Below are 22102 nucleotides of genomic sequence, written 5' to 3' on the forward strand. Positions count from 1 at the left end.
CAGAATTTGAAAACAGCCTCTAAAATATTGAGAATTTTGGTTAAGGTACTTTGTCTCAAGTCATGGCTTCCTTCTCTAAACACAGATCAGCTCAAGAGTGGCTTCATGTATTTGTACAGTTGTATAGTGACATCTTTTAAATACGTTTATAAATCTTCTAAGACTACACATGTTTTAAGCAACCCATAAAGCCACATTAATTTTACCTATATTTATAAATATAGCTCTATAATCTTATCCCTGGATTAAGGAAATGCACTCTGATTTCCCACAATATAAATTCATGAAATCTAATTAAGAGGGTAGTAGGAAAGGGACTCCTACTTCATTTCCATAGAACAAAAGTGATTTCTTTTGGTTTTCTGGCCATAGGCAAAGCTGATCCGAAGTCAAGAGTATATACCTATAGACGGTGCCATTAAAATTTTCACCAACCCTTAGTTTTTAATGCCTTGGCTTTATTATTATTTAATTATTTGCATTAAGATAATTATTTGTAAGCCAAAAATTTCCACTTCATGTACCTTTTCTAAAAAACTCACTTCTTTAACTGACCTATAATGAGTGCATTGGGAGGGGTAATTTAGTGATTCAGTGAAGTGTGGAGGAAGCAACCATAGCCAAAGAAACTGGTGGTATTTTCAAATCTACTACACCGTAGTGAAAAAGTTTTAAAGTGGAAAAGCACAATGACATCAGATAAGACATCAGATAAAAATGCTTGCTTGAGTTTCCAGAACAAAATTCTCCACAGGTTCCACTAAAATCAAGTCCTTATTACCCCAAACATTTGGTTAGCTATATCGTTTAGAGCAGCACAGTCCAATAGAAACACAATGTGGGCCACATATATAATTTTAATTTTCCAGTAGCCATATTACAAATAGTAACAAGAAACAGGTGAAATTAATTGTATGGCAATAAAATATTTAAGCTCATATGTCTAAAGTATTATTGGTGTAACTATGTCATTAATATAAAAATATGAATGTTACCTTTCTTTTGTACTATATCTTTGAAATCCAGGGTCTTTTACACTTACAGCACATCTCAAATTAGAGAAGCTATATTTCAAGTGCTCAGTAGTTGCATGGCTATCAAATGGAACAATACAAATCTAGAGTGGAGCTTGATTTCTCAGGGAGTAGTTTTTCTGCTCTTTAGTGAACAGAGCAATTCTGGAGTCCTGTGGAGTTACATACACAACAAGTAGACCTATATGAACAGATGCAATAGCAGCTGAATCAACTCTTTACAGGCAAGAGTAAAAGTCCTTCTCACTTAATAAATGAACGCTACTGAAATACATATAGATTATAAGATTCGTAACAATCAGTGAAGATAAGGTAAGACTTAAGAAGTCAACAGGCCATGCACACCATGGAGACTCAGAATAGCCACACACCAGGCCAGGAAGATAATGCCCATTCCTAGGGCAGTAATGTATGATTAGAACAAGATTCACACTGTACTAAGAGCTGAAATTCAGCCAGCATGCATCAGTATGGGCATATTGGTTATTAACATATTTTAGAAATGCTTTCATTATTTTCATATCTGTTAGTAAATGGCTACTAACCCAAGTACTACCTCAAACTTCCTTCATAATCCAGCAGTTAAATAGTTACTGTGTATCCCAGCAGGGAGTCCCAGGATTATTGTCCATTCTGATTGTTGAGTATCTGTGAAGTATAGCTAGCAAAGAATTTTATTATTACTCATGCCTATAATACATACATAATCAGCTAGGCATACTGAACACAATTATTTATACAGTAAATCTGTGGTTAATTTAGCCATATTGTTGCTTTTGATCTTCTCGTCAAACTGCTTCCTTTTAAAATCTCAGAAAACATGCTCAGAAACAAAATATCTAAATTTAGTAGCTCTAAACAGTCACAAAAGCCATAAGGAAACTAATCTCAATAGAGTCTGCCAAGCCATTTGCTATTCAAAAGCTATTACAGAGATTATTTCTGTTTGGGTATTGCAGTGTGGGGAACATTTTAATTCCCTAATTCCACATCTCTACTATTTATCCTTGATTTAAGTTTTAAACACTGGAGGATATACCCCAAATAACTCTTGTAGTTCTACATAATATTCAAAATTGTGTTGAGTCATTCATCTTAATATGGTAACATAAAGAGAGAGAATCTTGAGGTTTTAGATTATAAAATAGCACAGCAAATAAACAACCTCTAGAGTAGTGAAGATGTCATCATTAAAAACATGAAGTAAATACAGCTGGAGAACTTCTGCCATTTGCAAAAGTACTTCAGAGAATGGGGCTCTTTGTCACAAAAAGTGGCTTGATTTGAGAAGGTTGGAAATCAACCAAACTATGATTTGCTCTATCCAAAGACCTTCACCTAGAATCATCTCATAATGCAAACATGAAGCCACATACCACAGGGGAGAAACCATGTGGCAAGAAAATAAATGTTGTTGATTTGTGACTTAGAACATAAGGATAAAATACAAGAAATACTGCATTCTCTCCCAAATAGTTGATATTTTCTAACATGTCATAGAGTAAACAACAGAGGCAGCATTTCCTTTAGCATGACCCAGGATGTATCTGAGAGCAACCAACTGATGAATTTGGTCTGGTATGTTCCCACTGACATCATGACAGAAAAATTTCTATTTTGTGAGCCCCTTTTGGAAAGCATGTAGACTGTTTTCCTGTCTTCAAAATGATTAACAGTTCTCTTGTTGAGCATAACTTCATCTGGAATAAAAATCTGGAAACTTCATGACTAGGTATAGTATCTGTAATCTTTGGAAACATGTCTGGTTTTACTGTTTGATAAAAAAAAGTTTCACGTGCCACCTTGATCACTTTCTAAATTAGCATGAGTTACTGCCAAAGATGCTGCCCCAAATCCTTAAGGGAGGCATTCATACTCCTTTTCAGTAGTCAACCTCAGAATTTTCATGAGAAAATGTGAGCAGGATATGAAATACAGTGTCTGGAATATAAGGAGTCAACTTTAAGCGGAAGTTTCAAAATATCTGAGAGAAATAGGAAGCCATGGTTAGAGCAATAAGATAAGGAGTTCATTCAGATTGGATTACCTAGATAATTTTATTATTATTCAATGCACTACTGTCATAGTATGCATAGTGCTGAAAAGTCATGACTTCTATTGAACAAGCTCTTACTCTGGAAAATAAGATTAGAAGAAGATAATTACGCCAACTCTCTAATTCTGAAAGAAGTACTTTTATAGGCTGAAGTGGAAAATGACAATTTGTTTATTTCTGTATAGGGAGAAGTCTCTGAACACCCAGGAACAATACAAATCTCTGTTGAAGTTCACTTTTGCTTCAATATCCCTAAACTAATACATGGATTCATAACGTTCAGCTGTCACAGAGTATATCAATAAAGCAGACTCCAAAACACATAACCCTCAATGGTTTAAGGAGAAAGGAAATGAAACGATGTGAGTTCAATCTATTTTAGAGACTCTCAGAAAACTTTTATATTCCTTTACTCCAACCTTTGTTCTCTGACAAAGAAAGTTATTAGTGTTTGGATACTATTTGACACTACGTACCTAAGTAACTTATTTTTAACATTTGCTGCCATTAGAACAAAGAATTGAAATCAAATTAATGTCAAAGATAAATGCATTGCCATATTAAAAGTCTTCCCTAGCATTTCAACTTTTAACTCAAGTGAAAACATAGTAGTGTTTTCATTGAAATTTACTTTTATACAATTACATTTCTTTTTTCTTTTCTTTTTTCTTTTTGCGGTACACGGGCCTCTCACTGTTGTGGCCTCTCCTGTTGCGGAGCACAGGCTCCGGACGCGCAGGCTCAGCCGCCATGGATCACGGGCCCAGCCGCTCCACGGCATGTGGGATCTTCTCGGACCGGGGCACGAACCTGTGTCCCCTGCATTGGCAGGCGGCCTCTCAACCACTGCACCACCAGGGAAGCCCACAATTACATTTCTTAACTTGCAAAATTTGTATTCATTTCCACATTTTTATAAAAAAGACATTTGAGAACAACAATTGTAAACAAAACTTTTGTTTTACTTGTTTTGTGAAGGAAATTAGTTTCATTAAAACAAAATGATGGCATGCATGTGCTGTGTGCATTGTATATTTGCACTTTTTTCTGGAGAGAAAGTCCATAGCTTCAATTAGATTCTCTAGGGTCAGAGGCCAAAAAAGGTATCAAATTATTAATTTGAAGTCTTTACATTATTTCTGAAGAAAGCAGCAGTCTCCAGAATTAAACTGAAAACTTACTTTGACACTCTATATTTTCTTTATTTAATTTTTACTGAAATACAGTTGATGTGCAGTATTATGTTAATTTCAGGTGTAGTACATAGTGATTTGACATTTGCACACACTATTAAATAATCACCATGATAAGTCTACTAACCATCTGTCCCCATAATACAAAGTTATTACAATATTATTGACTATATTCCTTATGCTGTATATTACATCCTTGTGGCTCATTTATTTTATGACTGGAAGTTTTTATCTCTTAATCCCCATCACCTATTTCATCCTGGATCATATGGTAGTTCTATTTTTAATTTTTTGCATTAAAAAATTTGTCCACAGTGGCTGCACAATCTACAGTCCCACCAACAAAGGATGAGGGCTCTCTTTTCTCCACATCCTTGCCAACACTTGTTATTTGTTATCTTTTTGATGACAGCCATTCTTCCAGGTGTGAGGTGGTATCTCATTGCGATATTAATTTGTATTTCCCTGATGACTGGTGAGCATCCTTTCATGTGCCTGTTGGCCATCTGTACACCCTCTTTGGAAAAATGTCTATTCAGGTCTTCTGCTCATTTTAAAATCAGATTATTTGTTTTTCTGATGTTGAGTTGTATGAATTCTTTGTATATTTTGGATATCAACCCCTTGTTGGATATATCATTTGCAAATATCTTCTCCCATTCAGTAGACTGCCTTTTTATTTGGTTGATACTTTTCTTCACTGTGTAAAAGCTTTTTTAGTTTTATGTAGTCCCATTTGTTTATATTTTCATTTGTTTCCTTTGTCTGAGGAAAGAGATCCAAAAAATATTGCTAGGACCATACAAAAAGCATACATTAAAAGGACCATATGCCATGCTCAAGTAGGATTTATCCCAGGGATGTAAGGATGATTCAATATCCACAAATCAATCAGTGTGATGCACCACATCAACAAAGAGAAGAATAAAAATAATATGATTATATTGACATAGCACTTTTATTCAACATAGTATTCAAAGTCCTAGCCACAGCAACCAGAGAAGGAAAAGAAATAAAGGAAACCCAAATTGGAAAGGAAGAAGTAAAATTTCCACTGTTTGCAGATGACATGATACTGTATATAGAAAATTCTACCAAAATACTATTACAATTAATAAATGAATTCAGTAAGGTTGCAGGACACAAAATTAATAAACAGAAATCTGTTGTGATTCTATACAGTAATAACAAACTATCAGAAAGAGAAATTAAAACAATCACATTTACATTTGCATCAAGAAGAATAAAATACTGAGAATAAATCTAACCAAAATGGTAAAAGACTTGTACTCTGAAAACTATAGGCATTGATGAAAGAAATTGGAGACAACACAAACAAGTGGAAAAATATACTGTGCTCATAGATTGGAAGAATTAATATTGTTAAATTGGCCATACTGGGGCTTCACTGGTGGCGCAGTGGTAGAGAGTCCGCCTGCCGATGCAGGGGACACGGGTTCGTGCCCGGTCCAGGAGGATCCCACATGCTGCAGAGTGGCTGGGCCCGTGAGCCATGGCCACTGAGCCTGCACATCCAGAGCCTGTGCTCCGCAATAGGAGAGGCCACAACAGTGAGAGGCCCACGTACCGGAAAAAAAACAAAAATGGCCATACTACCCAAGGCAATCTACAGATTCAGTGCAATCTCTATCAAAATACCACAGGCATTTTTTACAAAACTAAAACAAATAATTCTAAATTTGTATGGAAACACAAAAGACCCTGAATAGCCAAAGCGATCTTAAGAACAAAGCTGGAGGTATCACACTCCCTGATTTCAAGTTATACTAAAAGCTACAGTAATCAAAACAGTATGTTATTGGCACAAAAGCAGACACACAGATAAATGGAACAGGATAAAGAGCTCAGAAATAAACCCATGCTCGTATGGCTAATTAATCTATGACAAAGAAGGAAAGAATATGCAATGGGGAAAAGACAGCCTCCTCAATAAATGGTGTTGGCAAAATTGGACAGATACGTGCAAAAGAATGAAACTTGTATTTCACACCATATGCAAAAATAAACACAAAATGTATTAAAGATTTAAATGTAAGACCAAAAACCATAAAATGCCACTCTATATTTTAAATCAAACTTCCCACATAAAAAAGTACAAGAAATGAGATAGGCAAAATGATTTCCAACAAAGGAAAATAAAACCACATGGTTAAGTGGATAAAAGATAGTGACTTGATTAGTCATCTGATGAGTATAGGTGGACAGGTCTTGAGCACAAATGGCCAAGCCAACAATCACGTAACATGCACTTGTAATGGATTCTTTGCCTTGCATCACTCTTGTTAACTGTAGAGAAAACCTTCATAGCTAGAACATCACTTCTACATGTAAGATTCAATGTGAGAGAGATGGTTCTTCAGTTATTCCACCTTTCCACCCCATCTAATGATGCCTTTCCTGAATGTGGCTGTGTGTTCATAGCTGTGCAGAAAAGGACTAGTGAGATCAAGAGGGCAAAGAAAAACCTTGAGTACATCCACAGACATACTTTAGTTAATGTGTTTTTTTTGTTTTTTGCGGTACGCAGGCCCCTCACCGCTGTGGCCCCTACTGCCGTGGAGCACAGGCTCCAGACGCGCAGGCCCAGCGGCCACGGCTCACGGGCCCAACTGCTCCGCAGTATGCGGGACCCTCCCGGACTGGGGCACAAACCCGTGTCCCCTGCATTGGCAGGCAGACTCCCAACCACTGCGCCACCAGGGAAGCCCTAGTTAATGTGTTCTTAAGGTAACTAACTTTTTGACCATAACTTTAAAAATAAATAAATAAAAAAAACCAAGAATACTGTCATCCCCTATACACACACACACACACACACACACACACACACACACACACATATAGGAAAGACAGGAAATATCTGAAAAGGAGCATCTTTCTTTGCTTTGGAATAATAGACTTTACTGGGGCAGTATTTTAAGCTACACTGTACACTACAGTAGAAAGAAGCTTTCTGGAAAGTGCACTTTACTTTTATGTTAGCATGTCATCAAAAATCAGTCCTTCAATCTACCACTGATTATTTTAATGCTACTAAGATATAACTTTATATGAATTCAGTAGCTATATTCAGAGGTGATTTTTCTTCATAGAATATCAAACACTTAACATTTGATATCTGGAAATCTCCCAATCTGACAAATTCATGCAACTTCATTTTGGCATTTATTGTTGGCATTTATATATATTATAGATCAGTAATATGAGAGTTAGAAAGTTGAAGCAAGGGAACTTTTATCAGTAGTGTTTTGGGGTAAAAGGAAAAAGTACATGTGTTAGCTACCAATATATCTAATATATTTTATCAACTTTTTTCTGGGATATTTTTAGAATTTTTACTGTACTTTGAAATTTAAGTAACACTAGCCATGAATATGGAAACTTAGTTTCAAAACTAAGTATGCTAAAATTTTATGTACAGTATTTTGTATACCCTTAATTATGCTATTAGAACTAGAAAGTATATTCATACTTGCAGATTAGATTGCTTCTACCCTTTGGACATTATTTATGTATATTAAATATCAAAACATAAATGACAGATGTTTCTGAGTTCATTTAGAAAAACAATATGTAGTGTCTTGAAAATCAAAGCAAAGCTTCAGATTCAAACAAGCATAGTTTGAATTTAAATAGTTTCTTTTATTTCTTTTAAAAATTATAATTCTGAAAAAAATACTTTAAAAATTGTTTAATGGTTTATAGGCTTTAGCAATATAAATGATTTTCTATGGAAAATGTTGACAAAATGTAAGTCATTTTCTTAAAATAGTACACACATGACATAAAATGAAGGAAAAAGGTAAATGGTTAATGCTATGTGCTCTTCATTATTTCTATAATAAATACCATCCTGATATATGGCATTAGGTTGGTGAGCTACAAGGAAACTTGGACAGACATGCCTGCAGCCCAGTCTGCTCATGACAAATAATTAGATTCATAACAAAAATATATTCAGAAAGAATATATAATAAAAATAATAAAACACTGAATACATACACAGAAATTGTATTTTATTTACCATAAGAAAACTTAATTTTGGACTAGGATGTAAGTTTTATATCTTACTTTTTGTTTTTGTTTTTGTTTTTTGGCCACGCCATGTGGCATGTGGAATCTTAGTTCCCCAACCAGGGATCAAACCCATGCCCCCTGCAGTGGAAGCATGCAGTCTTAACCACTGGCCCTCCGGGGAAGTCCCATATCATGGTTTAATTTTTCAAATACTAAGCTTGCCATAATTTCACTTGGGAGAGGGGATGCAGTTAGGAAAAGCTCTCCTAAGGAAGAGAGGGAGAAAACTAGTATGTCTCCTCAGTATTTGACATAAGTGAGTGACTGCCTGGATGGAAGGAATTTAAAAGAGACCAGGTGTCAGGGAGGAGATGGAGAGTTCTGCACTGGGCATAATGAGTGTGAGCTCTGTTTGGATAAGCAAAGAAAACTGAAAGAGTAATACAGCAATATTATTTGTTCTCTAATGTTGCTTACAGGCAAGTTACATGATTAAATGAAGAAGAGAGGGAAAGCAAGACATTTATAATACAACAGACAAATGACAATGCATTGCTAGTTAGACAGAATAATAAGTACCATCTAATTTTCTCTTTAAAATCCATTTATTCTTCAAAGCCCTAGATCATCATCAAGGGACCACATTTTCCAACTGAGGAATTACAGAGGAGGAAAATTAGGTTTTTAAAAATATTCCAATTGTTGTGAGCAAACTCTTTTGCAAATAGCTCTGGAATCGATTTAGTAAGAAAGTTAAGGTCAACATTTGTATCCTTACAACCTCTGTGTGAAATATTTTTACTACTTTTGTACCTTTAGAGTCTTTAATTGATATCCTTAAATTCGGTTGATGCCCAGATCATCAAGTTATCACTTTTCAGTCATCTGATATTTCACAGTTGTTAAACTTTTAACATGTTAGCAGATTTAAAATTTCCCCTAATAGTTCATAACCTTATAATAGCCACCTAAAAATTAACTTGTAAATTAATCCAGAGTTAATAATGCAATTATTAATCTGGCACTTATATATGTAACAGAAATCACAAACTGTAGCCTTCTCAAAATCAGTCTGGTAGTATGGCTTTCAGCATCTTTTTAGGATGAATATGAATGTTTAGATAACTCCATGAAGAGAGCCTTTAGGAGAAAATATATTGCACTTAGGCATAATTTGGAAAATATGCACTTAAGTATGTTAAACTAAATTAAATCCACAACAATAATTTTTGCAATGGAACAATTTCTTCAAGTGAACTCTCAAGCAGGAAATCTAGTCTGTGAAGTCCATAAGTAGAGTTCTGAGCACTCCTTAGAGCACATTATATAAAGTGATATAAAGTGATAAGGAAACACACAATTAAAAGAAGTATTTGACTTGTCCCTTTTTTTTATGGTACGTGTTGCTGTTGGTTCCCTTTGCCTTTTTGGAAGACTTTAAAAATATTTTAAGCACCAACTTGGAAATTTACCAAAAATTTTTTCAAAATACTATTTTTATACTGATATAAAATCGACTGGAAGATACAAAAGGATATAAAATGTGATCTATAAATTAAAATCCAACTTGAGAGCAAGCTTTTTACTTCTTTTGCCTTAGAAGTAACACAAGTTAGATGTTCGATATATTTAAATTTCATTATTCAATTTTTATAATATTAAAACATGAACTATACAGTATGGGACAAATTTAAATTAATAAAAAGCAAATTAATCTTTTAATCATCTAGGACTCAGTCAATTTATTAATGTGATTTTACTATTACTTTCTAAATACAAGAGTAACTCGGAGCTATCACAGGTTGGGTTCCAGACCATCACAATAAAGTGAATATTGTAATTGAGTCACACATATGTTTTTGTTCTTCCACTGCATCTGAAAGCTATGTTTACAGTATACTGTAGTCTATTAAGTGTGCAATAGCATTCTAAAAACAGAATGTAAATAGGAATGATTTCTCTGTAGCATGCAATGCTGCTTGACAGCATTTTACCCACAGTAGCAGAACTTCTTTCAAAACTGGAGTCAATCTCTTCAAACACTGCCACTGCTTTATCAACTAAGTTTATGTCGTGTTCTACATCCTTTGTCATTTCAACAATCTATATAACATCTTCACCAGGAGTAGTTCCCATCTCAAGAAACCACTTTCTTTGCTCATCCATTAGAAGCAACTCCTTATCCATTCAAGTTTTATCATGAGATGGCAGCAATTCAATTACATCTTCAGGCTCCACTACTAATTCTAGTTCTGTTGCTTTCTGAAGTGACTTCCTCCACTGAAGTCTTGAAGCCCTCAAAGGCATCCACGATGGTTGGAATCAATTTCTTCCCGATAATGCTTATATTTTAACCGCTTCCCATGAATTACGAATGTTCCTAATGGCTTCTAGAATGATAAATCCTTTCCAGAAAGTTTTCAATTTACATTGTCTAGATCCATCAGAGGAATCACTATCTCTGGCAGCCACGTAGAGAGTTCATTTTATTATTATTTTTATAAATAATATTCTGGTGTTCTGTATCATCTTGACACATAATCAAGATAAATTTTTTAAATGTACAAGCCATTATGTATAAAGTAAGCAATAAGGCTATATTGTACAACAGAGAGAATATAGCCAATATTCTATAATAACTATAAATGGAATACAACCTTTAAAAATTGTGAATCACTATGTTGTATAACTTTAACTTATGTAATACTGTACAGAAATTATACTTCAATTTTTTAAAAAAGCCTTAAAAGCAAAACAATATATATTTAACAGAAAACATATACATATACAATATACAAAAGTTTGGTGCATGAAAGCACAGAGTTAATATAAAACAACAAAGACTATGCAAAAATCCCAAAGCAAATAAAAAGGTAACTAAATGAAATGAATAATAGTAGAACCATTCCCCTTTAAAATAATCCCACAAAATTAACAATTTGTTCACTTGCAAAAATATTTCCAGTATTTGAGATAAAGTGTCAGAACTTTAATTTCAGCAAACTAGAGGTTTCAAGAAGCCTATCACCTAAAAATTCTAGATAAAAGATGTTAAGATCTTTTTAACCTGGGGAAATGACCTGGGGAAAGATTAAGAGGATTCTTTGGAAGAAAGAATTGATGAAAAAGTGCAACCCAGCGAGGTCTGTAGTCAGCACATGTCCCATGGTATATACACATCCATAGAGTCCTAACGTTTGGGTATAACATGGCACATGGTCAAGAAAGAGACATCTGGCCCTGGGGTACAGTTGGAGGTTAGACCAGAGAACACGGTATAAAACCAGCACTTCTGAAAAGTAACATTTTCAGTAGCTGAACTAGAAAAAGAAAAAGACCCTATGAGGGAGACTTTGAGCATACATAACCATCTCATCCTTGGATCTGAGTTGAGTGGAGAAAAGGAAAAAATTAAGTTCAGGAATCACACTGGGACTAAAAACTTTCAGAAAGAAAATTATAGAAGCAAGCTATAAAACCTCTAGCTGTCAAACAAAGATTCTGTCCTACACCACAGTGTACAGCTGCACATCTAGGGCAAACATCTTACCTGGGGTAATGTAAATTTTACAGACCTCAGAAGGAAACAGTTGCCACAGTCTCTCTAGAGCTGTACAGTGATTAATAATCAGATGGAGAGATCTTTCAATCTCAGACTTTGTTGCAGTTAGAAAATAAAGGTTTTTTTAAAAATAGGTTACCATGGGGCTTCCCTGGTGGCACAGTGGTTGGGAGTCTGCCTGCCGATGCAGGGGACGCGGGTTCGTGCCCCGGTCTGGGAAGATCCCACATGCCACGGAGCAGAGCGGCTGGGCCCGTGAGCCATGGCCGCTGAGCCTGCACGTCTGGAGACTGTGCTCTGCAGTGGGAGAGGCCATGGCAGTGGGAGACCCGCGTACCGCAAAAAAAAAAAAAAAATAGGTTACCATGCTTCTTATAAAACTGTGTTCCATTATGTTTGCTCCTCACTCAAATGTAATGCTTTAGACTCAAATGCGAATTGAGCCCTTAGGTTAATAATTATACACTAATATGGTCAGTTCTGATATATTGAAAATCTTGGATACATCATTGCACATATTATTTTTATTCACAAATTAAAATTCAAATCTGAAACTCTTGTGAACCCGTTTTTAAAACTATAATTGAAAATTTCCACACAATGTAACAAACCTATCTGAAATAAAACATTGATTAAAAGGCTACGGTAATGTAAATTTATACATCTTGACATTACACAGCCAAACTATTCTATAGGTTAAACATTATTTTTTAATAAATAGTATAACACAATCTTTGGCTCTGTCCTATTTTCTTAAATGCATAATAAACTAGAGTATATGCATAAACGTATACACATACAAATGCAAAATACTTTATAATAAAACATTATATAAACATATACTTTTCCTGAAGGCTACTGACCTCCAGAAGACTGATACAAGGGTAATCAGAAGGGAAAACTGAAGAACCTCAGTCCCAGATATATTGTGAGAGAGACAGAAAAAGCACTTAAACTGAATATTTGATTATTGAAGGCCATCCTCATAAGCAAAATATTTTCCCTCAATTACACCTAATTATTTAATTGTTTACATTTACTAATGAAATGAAACAACACAAAACAAACAACTGTTGGGGGCTCTTTTCGGCCGGCACATAATCATCCATCAACGTGTACAGAAAGATTCTTAAAATTATATGAAGCTGGTCTGTTTAAAGTGAAAGGCATATTTTATCCCAATCAATGCATAAAAGTAAAATTATCCATAACTGAGGCAGGTTTCTCTGCTGTACAGTTCAGCTGTAATGATCCCCACACACTGCTCTTGCACATCAATTATGATAATCATAATCACGGTCATTAAGCTGGATGTTCATTATTATCAGGATGCTGGTGACAGCAGATTCAATCATCGGGTGCCATGGGCAAGCAGTCACAGTCCCACCCAAGTTTCTGCAGACAGCGATGTGCCACATTAAATCTATGATGTGTTCCACATCCCACTCCATTCCAAAAGCCATAGACGGTAAAGGTCAACTTTATGTTCTGTGCAATATGCTTAGGTTTTCTAGATTAATTCTATGGAGTACTAGATATTTTTATGCTTTGTAGCTTATAAAATCCTGTTTAGGACCAAAATGCACGTGAAAATAACAAAAAAGCGTTGCTCTACTGTTGTAATTCACCTATAATAAGGCAGATGAGGAGAGGCTCTGTCAACACGAACCATCTTAAAAGTCTCTGCTTGAATTTTGCAAGAAAGGAAAAACATAAAATGGTTCTATTACAATCACTTGTCTAAAATGCACATGAAACTCATTCTAATTCAGATAAAGGCCTCAGACTATTATTTCTGCTTCAGTAAATATGAACATATGTGAATGTTTTGACAATCAAAACAATGTTTTTAGTATACGGAATTTTTTCTTGTCCAACTTTGACCTAGCCAGATAGATGAAATTAATGGTGACTGATAGAGTCTCCTTATTTAATTTCATTTCTATTTTAAACATTGAGATCAGCACAACAAAGAATTTATAAATCCAAAGTATTTACCTGAACTTAAAGTTTGACCATTTAAGACACAGACCTACATTCTGACAATTTAACTTGGGGCATTTTGCAATTAAATAAAAGAACTATGAGGAAGTTATATGATACGTACATTAGTGCATCATTGATTTCCATACTTTCACAAAATTATATATAATTACAAGAGACAAAGGAGGACACTACATAATGATCAAGGGATCAATCCAAGAAGATATAACAATTGTAAATATTTATGCACCCAACATAGGAGCACCTCAATACATAAGGCAAATGCTAACAGCCATAAAAGGGGAAATCTACAGTAACACAATCATAGTAGGGGACTTGAACACCCCACTTTCACCAATGGACAGATCATCCAAAATGAAAATAAATAAGGAAACACAAGCCTTAAAAGATACATTAAACAAGATGGACTTAATTGATATTTATAGGACATTCCATCCACAAACAACAGAATAAACTTTCTTCTCAAGTGCTCATGGAACATTCTCCAGGATAGATCATATCTTGGGTCACAAAGCAAGCCTTGGAAAATTTAAGAAAATTGAAATTGTATCAAGTATTTTTTCCAACAACAATGCTATGAGACTAGATATCAATTACAGGAAAAAAAATCTGTAAAAAATACAAACATATGGAGGCTAAACAATACACTACTTAATAACCAAGAGATCACTGAAGAAATCAAAGAGGAAATCAAAAAATACCTACAAATAAATAACAATGAAAACACGATGACCCCAAATCTATGGAATGCAGCAAAAGCAGTTCTAAGAGGGAAGTTTATAGCAATACAATCCTACCTCAAGAAACAAGAAACATCTCACATAAACAACCTAACCTTATACCTAAAGCAATTAGAGAAAGAAGAACAAAAAAAACCCCAAAGATAGCAGAAGGAAAGAAATCATAAAGATCAGATATGAAACAGAAATGTAGGAAACGACAACAAACATCAATAAAACTAAAGGCTGGTTCTTTGAGAAGATACACAAAATTGATAAACCATTAGCCAGACTCATCAAGAAAAAAAGGGAGAAGACTCAAATCAATAGAATTCGAAATGCAAAAGGAGAAGTAACAACTGACACTGCAAAAATTCAAAGGATCATGAGAGATTACTACAAGCAACTATATGCCAATAAAATGGACAACCTGGAAGAAATGGACAAATCCTTAGAAAGGCACAACCTTCTGAGAATGAACCAGGAAGAAATAGAAAATATAAACAGACCAATCACAGCACTGAAATTGAGACTATGATTAAAAATCTTCTAACAAACAAAAGCCCAGGACCAGATGGCTTCACAGGTGAATTCTATCAAACATTTAGACAAGAGTTAACACCTATCCTTCTCAAACTCTTCCAAAATATAGCAGAGGGAGGAACACTCCCAAACTCATTCTACAAGGCCACCATCACCCTGATAGCAAAATCAAAGAGTCACAAATAAATACAACTACAGACCAATATCACTGATGAACATAGATGCAAAAATCCTCAACAAAATACTAGCAAACAGAATCCAACAGCACATTAAAAGGATCATACACCATGATCAAGTAGGGTTTCTCCCAGGAAAGCAAGGATTCTTCAATATATGCAAATCAATCAATGTGATAAACCATATTAACAAATTGAAGGAGAAAAACCATATGATCATCTCAATACATGCAGAAAAAGCTTTTGACAAAATTCAACACTGTTTATGATAAAAACCCTCCAGAAACTAGGCATAGAGGTAACTTAACTCAACATAATAAAGGCCATATATGACAAACCCACAGCCAACATCGTCCTCAATGGTGAAAAACTGAAACCATTTCCTCTAAGATCAGACACAAGACAAGGCTGTCCACTCTCACCACTATTATTCAACATAGTTTTGGAAGTTTTAGCCACAGCAATCACAGAAGAAAAAGAAATAAAAGGAATCCAAATTGGAAAAGAAGAAGTAAAACTGTCACTGTCTGCAGATGACATGATACTATACATAGAGAATCCTAAAGATGCTACCAGAAAACTACTAGAGCTAATCAATGAATTTGGTAAAGTAGCAGGGTACAAAATTAATGCACAGAAATCTCTTGCATTCCTATACACTAATGATGAAAAATCTGAAGGAGAAATTAAGGAAACACTCCCATTTACCATTGCAACAAAAAGAATAAAATACCTAGGAATCCACCTGCCTAAGGAGACAAAAGACCTGTATACAGAAAACTATAAGACACTTATGAAAGAAATTAAAGATGATACAAACACATGTTATTGGATTGGAAGAATCAACATTGTGAAAATGACTCTACTACCCAAAGCAATCTACAGATTCAATGCAATCCCTATCAAACAACCAATGGCATTTTTCACAGAACTAGAACAAAAAATTTCACAATTTGTATGGAAACATAAAAGACCCTGAACAGCCAAAGCAATCTGGAGAAAGAAAAATGGAGCTGGAGGAATCAGGCTCCCAGACTTAAGCCTATACTACAAAGCTACAGTAATCAAGACAGTATGGTACTGGCACAAAAACAGAAATATAGATCAATGGAACAGGACAGAAAGCCCAGAGATAAACCCACGCACCTATGGTCAACTAATCTATGACAAAGGAGGCAAGGATATACAAAGGAGGCAAGGATATACAATGGAGAAAAGAGAAAAGACAGTCTCTTCAATAAGTGGTGCTGGGAAAACTGGACAGCTACATGTAAAGGAGTGGAATTAGAATACTCCCTAACAACATACACAAAAATAAACTCAAAATGGATTAAAGACCTAAATGTAAAGCCAGACACTATAAAACTCTTAGAGGAAAACATAGGCAGAACATTCTATGACATACATCACAGGAAGATCCTTTTTGATCCACCTCCTAGAGAAATGGAAATAAAAACAAAAATGAACAAATGGGACCTAATGAAACTTAAAAGCTTTTGCACAGCAAAGGAAACCATAAACAAGACGAAAAGACAACCCTCAGAATGGGAGAAAATATTTGCAAATGAAGCAACTGACAAAGGATTAATCTCCAAAATATACAAGCAGCTCATGAAGCTCAATATCAAAAAAACAAACAACCCAATCCAAAAATGTCAGAAGACCTAAATAGATATTTCCCCAAAGAAGATATACAGATTGCCAACAAACATATTAAAGGATGCTCAACATCACTAATCATTAGAGAAATGCAAATCAAAACTACAGTGAGGTATCACCTCACACCAGTCAGAATGGCCATCATCAAAAAATCTACAAACAATAAATGCTGGAGAGGGTGTGGCGAAAAGGGAACCCTAATGCACTGTTGGTGGGAATGTAAATTGATACAGCCCCTATGGAGAACAGTATGGAGGTTCCTTAAAAAACTAAAAATAGAACTACCATATGACCCAGAAATCCCACTACTGGGCATATATCCTGAGAAAACCATAATTCAAAAAGAGTCATGTACCACAGTGTTCAATGCAGCTCTACTTACAACAGCCAGGACATGGAAGCAACCTCAGTGTCCATCGACAGATGAATGGAAAAAGAAGACGTGGCACACATATACAATGGAATATTACTCAGCCTTAAGAAGAAACAAAATTGAGTTATTTGTCGTGAGGTGGATGGACCTAGAGACTGTCACACAGAGTGAAGTAAGACAGGAAGAGAAAAATAAATACCATATGCTAACACATACATACAGAATCTAAAAAAAAAAAAAAAGGTTCTTAAGAACCTAGGGGCAGGACAGGAATAAAGATGCAGACGTAGAGAATGGACTTGAGGACACGGGGAGTGAGAAGGGTAAGCTGGGACGAAGTGAGAGAGAGGCATGGACATATATACACTACCAAATGTAAAACAGATAGCTAGTGGGAAGCAGCTGCATAGCACAGGGAGATCAGCTCAGTGCTTTGTGACCACCTAGAGGGGTGGGATAGGGAGGGTGGGAGGGAGACGCAAGAGGGAGGAGTTATGGGGATATATGTATACATATAGCTGATTCACTTTGTTATACAGCAGAAACTAACACACCATTGTAAAGCAATTATACTCCAATAAAGATGTTTAAAAAAATGATATATATATATTTTTCCTTATTGATTTTCATAGTTTTGGGAAAAAGTAATATTATTTGCTTGCAATGTGCTGACTTTGTGATGTCTTTGTATAGTGTTCTTCATATTAATAAAATTAAAAATAATACAAAAATATTAAGTACTATTTGATTATTAATTGATGTAATGTGAATATGGTTAGAGAAAGAAAACATGATTTTTCTCTCAACTGATACCCTTTATCCCAGTTGTGTAGCAAATCGTCTGGAAATTATAACCTCCATGCTTAAAGATGACAGAAGAGAAAGGAAATTCTTCAGGCAGACAATCTTAAAACATGATGGAAAGGGTGGAGATCAGGAACCAAATGTATTTAATTGAGCTGTTTCTTGGCTGAAGTGAATCTCCTGCATTGAACTAAATCTTATGTGCATTTAAATATTTGTAAATAGTCCATTTTCCAATAGAAGCATAAAACTACACCAGTCTTTTCCTTCTCCAACATTTTGAACTCAATAACTCACTAAAACTGTTCTTCATCTACTAATATGATTAAGTTATGGTCTCACATCTCCAAGGTCAAGAAACAAAGTTTTATATAAAATAAAGAAAAATAAGCCTGCTTTTAGTTATTTATTGGGCACAAGTCTCACCCAAATCGCTTTCAGCAAATCAAAACATAAAACATTTTCATGTAAACAATAGAATGACTACCCTTATACTTTGTAGAATCTATTGGCAACACAGGAATAATTTGTTCATCTAATATGGTTATTTTAAGAGATCAGAAGAAGGGGGAAGAAGGAAATGAGGAGGGGACGGCGAAATTTAAATTTGTATTTAATATTTTTCTACGTGGTTTTGTGCAAGTGGATTAGTGGTTTATTAAGACATAAAGAATCCCTACACTTTCTCTCTTAGTTTTCAGGGTCTGCAAGAACAATTATTTGTCATTAACTTTTCAAGTATGTGTACTTTCTAAACGTATACAGAGGCACACAATGATTCCTCCAAAAGAACAAAATAAACATTTTTTTAAGTGAGTATCCGAGAATTTCTGCAAGTTGCTTACTTCATTTGGATAAAGGCATAGTCTTGGAATATGTCAAAATATATGAATGAACCTGTTGCATAAAACCAAAAAGTACTGTATTATTTTAGGAAAGAAACATTGGCACAAGGATTTTTCTTACTCTGAAGTAGCTTAATGTCCTAAGGTAGGTAAGTCATTTAAATTTTAAAGAAATGAGAATTTCCTTGAATTAAATAAGATGGTGAGGGCATAACAGCAAAAAAAAGAAAAAGAAAAAATCCACAAAACTTTATGTCAAATAGAAAAATGAGAGGTAGATCACATTATGTACATTCAAAATACAAAATTAAATAGTTTAAAAATCATATTAAACCTATATTCTGAATGGTTGCATATTAGATAAAAACAAATGCCTAGAATAGTCTTACCATGGATTTTTATGAAATAATATTGTTATCAACTTTTAGGTTTGTCAGTCAGTGGACCGGATTGAACTACTCCTTGTGTTTCTTATGCCATGGAATTACTATTTAGTGTTTTAGAAGACCATTAAAAAAAATTAAAAAAGACTTAGTAGCTGTAAAAGAAAAAGGCACTTTCCAAAGAATCCAAGTTACTCCCCAGAATGAGTTCCCTTTGACATTCCTATTTTTAAAATGTCCTTTAAAAAAGAAATTTTCTTAGAACTTGGTAGAGAAAGGTCTTGTTTCCCTTAAGGGTCTAATGTATCTTTTCCTCTTGAATAGTGAGGATGCCTCTGCAACTTGTGTTCTCTCCGTCTTTGCCACACACAGGCTGCAATTTCTAAGTCACTTCCCACCATACTCACAGTCCCCCTTTATTTTGTGTGCACAGCCACTCTTCTCATCTAAGATCGTTTCCCCTCATTTAAATTTCTAGAATATGACCTGTGCTGTATTTGCCATTTGATAAGTGCCTTAAATCCTTTTGGTAGGAGACTGTGTGTAAATGAATGAATCCCCATTGACAGACGATTAATAGAAATAGGCCTGGTAGTATATGGAACTCAAGAGCCCTAACCCCCTTCCAGAAAATCACTGCCTACTTCATTTTATCTGTATAATTTTAGCATGTATAAGTTTGAGTTTCTAACTGCTAGACAATAGGTTAAACACATAGTAAGAACTTTCCTCTTTACCACCTATAGTGTAAGACATGTGAGTGTTTTCGCAATCTAGAAATTTTTATTTAAGTGCTAGCAACTATAATTCTGGAATCAGAAAATAAATATTTATTTGCTTTTTTCTTTTCTATACCATATATATACATAGGATATCTCCCTCCCTCCCTCCCTCCCTCCCTCCTTCCCTTCCTTCCTTCCTTCCTTCCTACCTACCTACCTACAAACACACAGAGATTGAGAGAAAGCAGGAAAGCACTGATCTCCATGCCTGAGAGTTAGCTTATAACTCTATTCCACATATTCAGATTCTGACCCTAATTGGCTTTGCCAAAGCTAATGATCCATGCCATTTGATCACAGGGTAGCTGAACCATAAAACACAAGAACAACATCAAAAAAAAAACCCACGAAAAACCTAAATCTCTTACTGACATAGTAAGCAGCACTATCTTCACATAAAATAGCTATAAATAATTTTGTAACCATGAAGGTGTTAGTCGTAATGAGAATATTTATATTTGCTATAATCAGTGTATATTTTTAGCCTTTTAAAAGAAACACTACTTTCTTTTTAATGTTGCATCAACTCACCTTGTCACAGATCCATTTCTTATGATTTTCATCTCGGAAATGTTGACTTCCATAAGCATCAGGACCATACTTGCTTGATAAATGCATTGTCGGGATGTACTTTTTATTTTTATGGTAGGAAGAAAATGGCAAAAACCTGAAAGAACATTTAGGTAATAGTCTTAATTTTATTTCTAGAGACATTTGATTAAAAAAATAAGAAGTAGTAAATTACAGTGAAAATAATACATGGCTTGGAATCAGAATACCAGGTTTTTGCTTCAATCTCTGTCACTATCTCTGTTACTAACTTCTATGAATCTTCATTTTTTATTCTGCAAGTGGAGGTACTAAAACTTCACAGAATTTTTGTGAGCCTCAAATATTTTCTAAATATAGAAAATGTTAAATAATAAATTTATTAATTAATTATGCCAAATAATTCAAAACATCATGTAAGTAAAAATGCCCTTAACTTTAAGATGGTAGTCCCCAGATGAAAAGGATGGCCAGCACTGGCAACTCTTATTGAAATGGACTTCTTAAAATCTTAATTTACCCAAAAAATAAAGACAGTTTGGTACAGGTTATAGATAATGACCCTTTTGAGTTAGTCAGACCTATATTCACATCTTAGCTTTGCCTTGCTACCTGTGTTCCCTCATGCAAGTTGCTTGACCTGTAAATGATTTTAATTATAGGGAAATTGGAAAGAATGAACAGCTTAATATATACAAAACTTTACATGGAGGCTGAAAACAGTAAGTGTTCAATAAATAATGGGGGTACTAAAGTAGAAGGAGCTTATTGTAGCTCTCATTATAATCATCATCATCATCATCATCACCACCATCATCATCACCATCATAATCATCATCATCACCACCACCACCACCACCACCACCATTACCATCACCACCATCATCATCATCACCACCACCACCATTACCATTATCATCATAATTATCATCACCACCATCACCATCATCATCACCACCACCACCATCACCACCACCATTACCATCACCACCATCATCTTCATCATCACCATCATCAGCACCACCACCACCACCATTACCATTATCATCATCACCACCATCACCATCATCATCATTCACCACCACCACCACCATTACCATCATCACCATCATCACCATCATAATCATCATCACCATCATCACCATCATAATCATCAACATCATCACCACCATCATCATCACCATCACCATCATCATCATCACCACCACCATCATCACAACCATCATCATCATCACCATCATCATCATCACCATCATCATCATCATCATCACCACCACCACCACCATCACCATCATCATGATTATTACTTTTAATGTTATTTTGATCAACATAAAAAATGAAAATTTTAAACTCTCACAGGACAACTAAGATTGTGATGTGTC

At 34.9% G+C, this 22102-nt stretch overlaps 1 protein-coding gene across 1 annotated transcript in view; it reads right to left on the reverse strand.

The window, feature by feature from the left end:
- Window positions 1-22102, reverse strand: part of SPATA17 (spermatogenesis associated 17) — a gene marked incomplete at both ends in the record, with an annotated part of 181017 nt that overhangs the window by 31347 nt on the left and 127568 nt on the right. The window contains one exon of the mRNA XM_079698193.1: window positions 20703-20838. Within this exon, the coding sequence (XP_079554319.1) occupies window positions 20703-20838 (136 nt within the window). The remainder of the gene's footprint in view (window positions 1-20702; window positions 20839-22102) is intronic.

Source organism: Hyperoodon ampullatus (genome assembly GCF_949752795.1).
Source record: "Hyperoodon ampullatus genome assembly, chromosome: 2".
Classification (NCBI taxonomy): domain Eukaryota; kingdom Metazoa; phylum Chordata; class Mammalia; order Artiodactyla; family Ziphiidae; genus Hyperoodon; species Hyperoodon ampullatus.